At 39.3% G+C, this 10,277-nt stretch overlaps 1 protein-coding gene across 1 annotated transcript in view; it reads left to right on the forward strand.

The window, feature by feature from the left end:
* Positions 1-2,668: 2,668 nt before the first annotated feature.
* The window catches only part of LOC107283096 (transmembrane protein 143-like), a 70,987-nt gene continuing 63,378 nt past the window's right edge, over positions 2,669-10,277 (forward strand). Inside the window, 3 exon segments of the mRNA XM_029283135.1 lie at positions 2,669-2,813; positions 2,816-2,862; positions 6,859-6,966. Of these exon segments, the coding sequence (XP_029138968.1) occupies positions 2,669-2,813; positions 2,816-2,862; positions 6,859-6,966 (300 nt within the window).

Raw genomic sequence — 10,277 nt, forward strand, 5'->3', positions numbered from 1 at the left:
TAACAATACAATAAGTATACTCTGTCTTACATTATATCACTATTAAATTAACAATTCTATAACATCCTTTAACTCTCTTCTAAACAAACGTATTAAACACTATAATTATACATCTTATTACTATTTAAAAAGAAATAATCTACATTAACAATCTAAAATTTACTCAAAAACCAAATGAAACTTTTTAGTTCCATATTTGTTCTCAATATAATCTATCCATCTTCTCCAAACCAAAATATATCTTTCTTGTGAATAATCCTTCACGTAGGCAGAAATCTTAGCCATTTCTGCTAAATTTGAAACTTTAAATGCCCAATCTTCTATAGTGGGCAAATGTTCCGTTTTCCGTTGAACTGTTTCCATCTAAGTAGGAGAAAAAAAATTCAATGGATTGGACTACCCTGGAAATTGTGTTCCTAGAACCTGGACTATGTGTTGCAAAATTTTTCTTCTGCTACTTTTGTTTCCTTCGTACCTTCTTTGGTAGAAGGAAGGACCATGGGCCCAATACTTTAAGGAACATTGGGGAATGAAGACTCAGAATATGAAAACTTGCTTGCACAGGAATCTAAAGAAAATATAGGGAGTTATGAACTATTAAAAGTATAAAAGAATAAATTCAGGTGGAAGAGAAAAGGGGGATTGAAGGAAGTAAAAGTTATTCTTTTAATAATTGTAGAAATAATTGGAGAAATAATTGTAGAAATGTAATGCCATTATATGAAACTGTCTCTCTAGTACAAATGTAACACTGTAACACAAATGTAACACTGCAATGCCAATATGAAACAGGAATGTTTACTGTTTCCTGCCCATGTAAAAGTGACTACAAATGGTAATCAGCAAGGATAATTAATTATGACCAAATGTTTACTATTTCCTGCCGACACAGGAACTTACACTTTGAGTAGAAATCCTACTATCAAAGAGGGGGATTTTGACCCTAGGTGAAAATTACAAATAAACAAGATAACAGCAGATGGACGGAAGAGGTCAGGTTAACAAAGTACAACTTCAAAGTACATTATAAAGATGAAAGAGCTCCTTAGATGTGGCATGCATTGCAGGGGTATAAAATGCAAAACTTGAAACCAGGCCAGTGTGCTCCTGGAAATCAATCCATAGGGAAGGATCCAGGAGGCCCGTTTGCAAACGCTTCTCTTCTCTTCTCTTCTCTTTTCTTTTTATTCTTTTTATGTTATTCTCCAATAAACCTTTGTTTTGTTAACCAGACTTGTCTTCGTATTGTGAGTATCAAAATTTGGGGTTTTTACATCTCACAACGCGCATGCGCATAAACGGATTGGAAAGAATTTCCGATACTATGGAATTCTTTTGATTGTTGCAAGCACCCCGTGGTTTGGCCATAGAGACAGGAAAGGAAAATGGTATAGAGCAACAAATTCAGCTTCTCTTAAATCGAAATGTTTTCAGTAGTTCTCATTGAGTAAAAAACGAATGATACAGAATGGCTCCATTTTGACCCTAAACGGTATTTTGCAGAGGCTGAATCAGAACAGAGTTGATGGGCAAATAAGTTTTACCCTTTGCGGGTAGCTGTTTTAAATTTTTTATCTCTGATTTATGGGCCCAGTTTAGCTCGTGACAAAATCGACCGAAGCCACTGCGCAAGCGCATGACGCAACGTGAAGTTCCCCGGGAATAGCTAAAAAATTAGAATTGAGGGCAGAAGAGAAAAAGAAACATTGTGCGCATGTGCCACCAAATTCAATGTCAGGCTTCTATTTAAAGGTCAGAGCTCGTTGCTTCAATAGTGGACTTTTTTGGGGGGGGTCTGAATTGGATCTGTAGTTGAAAGGGGGGTTTTGTTTGTGTGAAGAGGGAGAAAAAAAATAACCTGCTTGGGTTGTAAGTTGGTCGGGGCCTTTAATTTCAACAGTTCGGATAGCCCAGTGATGGCGAACCTTTTAGAGACTGAGTGGCCAAACTGCAACCCAAAACCCACTTATGCATCGTCGGGTGCCGGGTGGGTGTGGCCCATTGGCTGGGTGTGGCCCATTGGCTGGGTGTGACCAATTGGGTGGGTGTGGCTGCGGTGGTAACGGCAGACTGGGTGGGACTAAAAAGTTCAATCAATTCCAACTTTGCAAGATCTTTCCCTCCCCCTCCCCCCACAAGAAGTTGAAATTGACTGATTGATTGAACCTTTTTTTTTTGCACATGGCAGCAGAGGCCTAAAGCGAAAAGGTTTTATAAAACCCAACTGAAGGCCTAGGACTGGGACAACGGCGTGCGTGCCCACAGAGAGGGCTCTGAGTGCCGCCTGTGGCACCCGTGCCATAGGTTCGCCACCACTGGGATAGCCTGATGATTTTACCCATGACTTTTTAACCCCTGTTGTTCTGTCCTGGTTGTGAGCTTGCTTTCACATGCGATTGCGGGTGGTGGTAGTGGGGAAAGTACCTTGTCATTTGTGCATGGTACCTCCATGTTAACTGAACACTCTTTACCTGCAGCTTATCAAAAAGATCGATTTGCTCTACTTGATTTCTCAAAGCTTTCTACATTTGCTGCTTCAAAAGGTGCCTGCTGCAGTTCTTCAAGCAATGTGGTTGCAAAACAATGTCAGTTTGAGGAAACTTAGCCAAGGAAGATAGATATGACTGTGCTGCCATTTTTTAACTGTTAAGCTTTGGACTCTCCCAGAATGCTGAGCATAACCCGGTTAGCCCTGGGGACCAAGATTATAGGATTGTCTTTGCATGGCAAGGCCTCCCTTGCTGCCATGATGGTGAAATATCGGAAGATGTGGAAGCCAACAGAACCACAGAACTGGGCAGTGGATTATCAGGAAAATACATCCCGTTTTCCAAGAATCAACTGGTTGAAGCCCTGGTAAAGGTAAAAATAGGCTTCTGTGTCAGTTCTGACATCCCTTGAATGCATTGCACAAAAGCAACATTCACAATCACCCCTCTCAGCTTTCAAAATATTTCATGCCTCAAAACAGCATAAGCAAATTTTAGAACGTGCGGATAGCACTTGGTGAAATCATAGAAGCAAGCAAAACATGTCACCCCTTCTCATAGTCAACACAAGCAGCAATAGTGTGAAATGTTATACGGTAATATATTGTATATTGGTTTACTTGATGTGCATGATGCGTTCAGATTCCAAAATTTAGTTTCTTTTGGCCCAGTCAGTGCTTGCTTTAGTATACCAAGTGTTTTCTTTTGGCAAATTATCTGCAATCTTGATTGCAGAACCTAATTTTTCTTCATCCCAGAGCTCTCAAGGCAGGTCCCTTGCCTGTTAAGTAGGGTCTGTTTCATGAACATGTAGAGTTTGAATTAAGCCAATCTTAAAAATCTTTCCCGATGGGGTGAAGTTTCTGAAATGGTCAGATGGGCCAAATGGGATGAACCTTTGGAAGAGAACATTCTGAAGAAATGAAAACGCTTCTTGAAACAAAGTGCTGTTCATGTAGAAATTGAAGAGTAGAGGAAACAGTGATTTAAATTTTGCTAAACAAAAGTAAAACAAATGGAGGAAAAGTATAGCATGTGGAGAGGAGGAGAAGGCAGTTATCCTATGTATGATGAGTGGCATGGCATGAAAAAAATGAACAGGTGACAAATTACAAGCTTTTGTAGGAAGGAGAAAAGGATATAAAAGGGAACGAAAGAGGAATTCTGGTTACAATTGGTAGTTATCTAAATGCCTTGATGGTTGAAGAACAGCAACATCATAATGTTGCCCTGGAAGCCCTTTGTGTTTGCTTTGATCATTTGATGTTTAGGATCTTTTATCATTAAATCGGAAAATACTGTATATTTTGCTCATTTAACATGGGAAGGCTTGTAATAGAGAGACTCACTCTAGAAAGGTAGAATGGCCTTTACTAGACAGAAGCAGTCCAGATACTGAGCACAGATTATAAAAAGTTGACCTCTAAGGTCTGGAGTACATTGGGCAACAGTGATCTGGAGAACATGAAGTGAATTCTTCTGAAATATCTTTACTACTAGGCAGAGGGCGATTACACAGAGTGTAAGCCCTTTGCACTGTAGACCTGGATTAGTGCTCAGTTATAATGCTTATTATATATATATAGGACAAATTAAGGATAATGATCCTGCTATATTTACCTACCTTAATAATGATGTATGAAACTTATAGAAATAAGGATTTTTTTTTCTTGTCCAGAAGTTCTTTACTGCCAAATTGGCCACTTTTACTATAGTCATGGATAAAAAAGTGGAGAAACATAAAAGTATGAATTGGAAATCTGAAGTCTGTTTATGAAATATTCCATTTTTTCTCTCATTGGTGGAGACACAAAGCATATAATTGAAGATGTAAATTTCATTACAGGTAGTCCTTGACTTATAACCACAGTTGGGCCCAAAACTTCTGTTGCTAATTGAGATATTTGTTAAGTGAATTTTGCCCCATTTTACAACTTTTCTTGCCACACTTGTTAAGTGAACTATTGCAGTTGTTAAGTTAGTAATGTTATGTGCTCCTGGCCACTTTCCTTCGTGACCAGAGGCAAGCTCGCCTGACCAATAACCAGCCAAGACGTAGTGAAGGCCTTTTGTTTCGTTTATTGCAATAAGCGGGGAGAGAAGCTATCAAAGCTTGGTTCTCTCCAAAGTTTTAACCCAAAATATTCCCTTCTTTTATGCAGTCCTGTCCCCGGCCGCTACATCCCTCCTCTTTCCCCATTGGCTGAGGTACTATGAGGTTACACTCTTTCCGTCCGCTTATATACATTTCCTGATAACATATTAAATCATATTCACATATACAATAATAATAAGAAAAATTAGACATTTAAATGGTTATTTTAAACTCTGTAGATATTTATGTCCCCTTTTTAGAACAATAAGTTATTTTCCTGTTTTTCAATTCAGTGTGCCTTTCCTGGCTAGCCATTTCCTCTTACAGTTATTTTTTTATGGTCTGCCTTCTTTCTTTTCCCACTCTAAAACCCAGCTATTTTTGCCCATGTGTTTATCTTCCTTTCTTTATGCTTTCCTTTCCTGGTTCCCATATATTATTAGTTTTTTTTCTCCACTCAGTAAATTTCCACTGCAGCAAATTTAATTTTAAATTTCTCTTTCAATATTAAATTCTGAAGACCTTTCTTTTACTTCTATCAGTAACATGGTAATAATAATAATAATAATAATAATAATAATAATAATAATAATAATAATAATAATAAAGTTGGAAGGGACCTTGGAGGTCATTGAGTCCAACGCCCTGCTCAGGCAGGAACCCTACACCATTTCAGACAAATGGCTGTCCAGTCTCTTCTTAAAAACTTCCAGTGTTGGAGCATTCACCGCTTCTGGAGGCAGGTTGTTCCATTGGTTAATTGTTCTAACTGTCAGGAAGTTTCTCCTTAGTTCTAAGTTGCTTCTCTCCTTGATCAGTTTCCACCCGTTGCTTCTCATCCTGCTAAATGATTGTTAAATGAATCTGACTTCCCATTGATTTCGCTTGTCGGAAGGTTGCAAAAGGTGATCACATGACCCCAGGACACATTGCAACCATCATAAATAGGAGTCAGTTACCAAACATCTGAATCTTGATCACGTGACCCTGGGGATGCTGCAATGGTAAGTGTGAAAAACGCTTCTGTCATTTTTTTCAGTGCCGTTGTAACTTCAAACAGTCATTAAACGAACTGTTGTAAGTTGAGGACTACCTGCTTTGTTAAAAAGATGTTTGAGCTGCATGTTGCTATTGAATCTGTTAAAACATCTGACTTTAGAAAGTTGTCTTATGTCAAATCTGCATATATGTCCTAAACTGTTATAATTTCAAGAATATCAAAATATTTACTACTTTGTACTCCTTTTAATTGGATTTTTAAAATGGAACTTTCTACATGCAAATCATGTATTCTGTTATTGAACAGTGGTAACTTCTCTAATAAATAGAAATTCACAATCTGGCATTCTGCACAAATATTCCAAGATACGTTGATTACTAGAAATGTTGGCTAACTGACCTGTTATCCAAAAATTCATCTGTCGAGATGGAACTCTAAGAAGAGGCCCATACCTCAATGAAATTTCAGACATGCCTATTGAAGAATTTAGGCTACTTACCATTGTAGACCAGTTTTGAATTGTGGAAAGAGGAATTTCCCAGTAGCTATGACTGCAAAATTCCTATTGTGGATATTATTGCAGGTCGTGTTCAAAAACATTTATGTCGAACCAATTTTAAGCTGTATTAAAGAGAAGTTGCTGGAAATAAATGGAAAACTATAAGGATAATGGTTCTGCAGCACGAGGATAGGCCACTAATTCACAACTACAGAGATGGCAGTGCACCAGACCTGACTAAACAGTTATATTTATGGGTAGTCCTCAACTTACAACAATTCATTTAGTGACCGTTCAAAGTTAATGGCACTGAAAAAGTGACTTATGTCATTTTTTCACACTTACAATCTTTTTAGCAGCCCCACGATCATGTGATCAAAATTCAGATGCTTGGCAGAAGCACACTTATGACTTTACGCCCTTTAATAAAATGTGTTACTGTAGTCAGAAAAGATGCTGCCAAGGTCATGTGATCAGCTTTTGCGACCTTCTGACAGGCAAAATCAATAGGGAAGCCCGATTCACTTAACAACTGTGTTACTAGCTTATCAACCGCAGTGATTCACTTAACAACTGTGGCAAGAAAGCTCATAAAATGGGGCAAAACCTGCTTAACACATGTCTCAGTTAACAATATTTTGGGCTCAATTGTCATAATTTGAGGACTGCCTGTATTTTGGTACGGTACTACCCAAGGAACATCTCATTAAACCGACTGCTTCTTATTGGCCATTTTAGGGATGAACCTGGGTTGCCTTTTTTTCCCCTTTCTCAGGAGTTCCACTCTTCTAGTCGCGAAGAACGCATCTCATTCTTGCAATTTGTGTCTCAAGTGGACTAGTCCCTTGTATACCATTACTACTCTGTTTTGGAGCAGCTACAGGTAGTTGCAAACTTTCTTTTTGCAGTCAATTTATAAAAACTGTTCCAGTCTATGTAGAACAGGGCTTTTCACCCTTTTCACCCATTGTACCACATTTAGGATATGGCAATATCCGAGTACCACCAGTCGCCTAGCAAGGTGTCAAAAACTTGATGACCAAAAAAAAAAGGAAAAAAGTGATAAAGTACAGGTAGTCCTCGACTTACAACAGTTCACTTAGTGACTGTTCGAAGTTACAATGGCACTGAACAAAGTGCCCCCCAAGCCACAGCCGAGCAAGACACCTGCCTGCCCACCCAGCCGCGCTCTTCCTCCTGTCCGAGGTTTTCATTGTTGTGAGCATTTCTGTTGAGGATTGGCAGCGGGGGTGGGGTGGGGGGGTGTTTGGTTTTTATTCCCCCCCCCATCTGCTGGGTGGTTGCAGCAAGTTTTGGTCACTTCACATGACCCTGGGACACTGTGACCGTCATAAATATGAATCAGTTGCCAAGCATCTGAATGTAAATCACAAGACCCTGGAGATGCTGCAACATTCCAGCTGATCAGCGCTTCTTCTGGGCTCAGCAGAAGCGCCAGGATCAGCGCCGGGCTCCAGCTGGAGCCCGGCGCTGATCCTGGCACTTCCACTGAGCCCTGACAGTCCTGAAGAAGTGCTGATCCTGGCGCTTCCGCTGAGCCCTGACAGCCCTGCAGCTCCAGCCATCTCTCGCTCAGGCTTGTGCAGTGCTGCCACCAGTTCAGCTCATTCCCCTCCCCCGCTACCATTTTTCTAGGATGGTCGCGTACCACCTGCAAGGTGCCAATGTACCACAGGTGGTACCCGTACCACTGGTTGAAAAGCCTTGATGTAGAAGATAGCAAGGGAGGTGGCTGTTAGGACAACAACTGTTAGTAAGGGTGTTTAGTATTACTGAGTATCCCCCAAATATTTAAATGCTTGGTTTTTTAAAAAAAAAACATAGCATTTTGCCATTTTTCTAAATAAAAATAGCCCCTTGCCAAGTAGGATGGCAGAGAAATGGGGGTAACTGTGTTGGGTTGGGTTGTCTGACTTCCTTTGCTAATAACAGGTAGAAGCTTCCTTTTCCTTATAATGAATATGGAAACGCAAAAGGATGGAGAAATTGATCTATCCTCCCCATTATGAATATGAAGCCATGGCAACTTGTCTCAATCTTGAACATGGGTCAGATTGTAATATAGGTAGTCCTTGATTTACAACTATTTGTTTAATGACCATTCGAAGTTACAATGGCACTGAAAAAAATGACTCACGGCCATTCCTATCACTTAACGACCGTTGCAGCATCTCGATGATCACAAGATCAAATATGGGTGCTTGGCAGCCAACATACATTTACAATACCTGCACTGTCCCGCTATTTGTGATCGCCATTTGTGACCTTCCCAACCAGCTTCCAATAAGCAAAGTCAAGGGGGCGGGGAGCTGGTTTCACTTAGCAACTGCATGATTCACTGAACAACTGCGGTGATTCACTTAACCGTGGGAAAAAAAGGATGTAAAATCAGGAACGACATTAAACAATAATGGAATTTAATTGCCTTGCTTAGCAGTAGAATCCCATTTGGGGCCATAAGTCCAAGACTTCCAGTAAAGCCACTTCTCAGTCACAAACTGAACCGTGATTTGCAGTATGTTAGTGTATTTTAGAATTGATCCAGTGTGTTGTCTGAATCAAGGCCCAATAGCTATCGGATGCATTATGAGACTATTGCTCATCCCAAAAATGTTTATGGAGTGCAGGAATGTCTGCAGCTGCTCCGATAACAACATTTCCTGTCAGCTTTCACCCTCTGTAATGATTTTGTTTTGAAAATAAAAGAGCTGGGGAGAATTAGCTCTCCTGCATCCTGCAGGTTACAGTTCCAATCTTGAGCAGGAATCAAGATTGACATTTACTTGCTTCCTTGCCTGACCAAAAATTGCTAAAATACTGACCCCAAAGGAGATGAAATCATAAACAGTGACCAGCATAATTTTCTGTATTCTAGTATAGGGGTCTCCAACCTTCGCAATTTTATGACTTGTGGACATTGGACTGTGGACTGTGCTGGACTCTGGACTATGCTGACTGAGGAATTCTGGGAGTTGAAGTCCACAAGTCGTAAAGTTGCCAAGGTTGGAAACCCCTGCTCTAGTACACATTTACTGCATGAGAAATCAGAAGGAGAGCGGTAGCATCTTTCCCGACTAACACATTAAAGTTTACGCCCTTTAATAAAATGTGTTACTGTAGTCAGAAAAGATGCTGCCAAACTCCTTCTGATTTTTACCACCTCCGACTTAGATGACTCTCATCCTCCTCCTCCAATATTTTCTGGATGAGTGTCAGTGAAATATTACATTCCTATTCTTGATTGGTGAAGAAAAACCTGCATTCTCTGCCCTTTCAGCATGGAAACTAAATAACTGGTAGAGAAAAGATGGAATACAGGTAGTCCTTGACTTACAACCGCAATTGAGCCCAAACTTTCTGTTGCTTAGTGAAACAGTTGTTAAGTGAATTTTGCCCCATTTTATGATCCTTCTTGTCACAATTGTTAAGTGAATCATTGCAGTTTTTTTTAATTGAAAATTTTATAAAATTTTACAATATAAATCCCCCCTTCCCCAACCCATCCTTCCACTCCCCCTCCCTCCCCCCTCACTTCCCAGAGCCAATCACAGGGTTAACAATAAAATAATCATACTCTAACTAACATTAATCAACTATTAAAATAACATATCTATAACCTCCTTTAACTCTCTTTTAAACAAATATACAGTTATTAAAAACAATAATAATAACATCACTTTAATAATTAAAAATAATACTAAATAAACTATTCTAACCTTTATACAACAATAATACTCTAAAATTCACTCAAAAACCAAATGATATTTTTTGGTCCCATATTTACGCTCAATATAATCTATCCATCTTCTCCAAACCAAAATATATCTTTCTTGTGAATAGTCCTTCACATAAGTGGAGATCTTGGCCATTTCTGCTAAGTTCGAGACTTTAAGTGACCATTCTTCTATAGTGGGCAAATGTTCCGTTTTCCAATATTGAGCTACAAGTAGTCTTGCAGCAGTTATAAAGTTCAAATCAATTCCATTTCTTTTGCATCCAAGTCTTCCATAATACCCAACAAAAATATCTGCGGCTTAAACTTTATCTTTTTCTTAAAAATATTTTGAATATTCCACCATATCTTAATCCAAAATGCTTTAACTTCCCTACATGTCCACCAAATATGAAAATAAGTTGCATCTAAATTTCCACATCTCCAACACTTAGGTTGTA

This window comes from Protobothrops mucrosquamatus, unplaced genomic scaffold, assembly GCF_001527695.2.
Source record: "Protobothrops mucrosquamatus isolate PMUCROS unplaced genomic scaffold, P.Mucros_1.0 scaffold25, whole genome shotgun sequence".
In the NCBI taxonomy this organism is placed as follows: Eukaryota; Metazoa; Chordata; class Lepidosauria; order Squamata; family Viperidae; genus Protobothrops; species Protobothrops mucrosquamatus.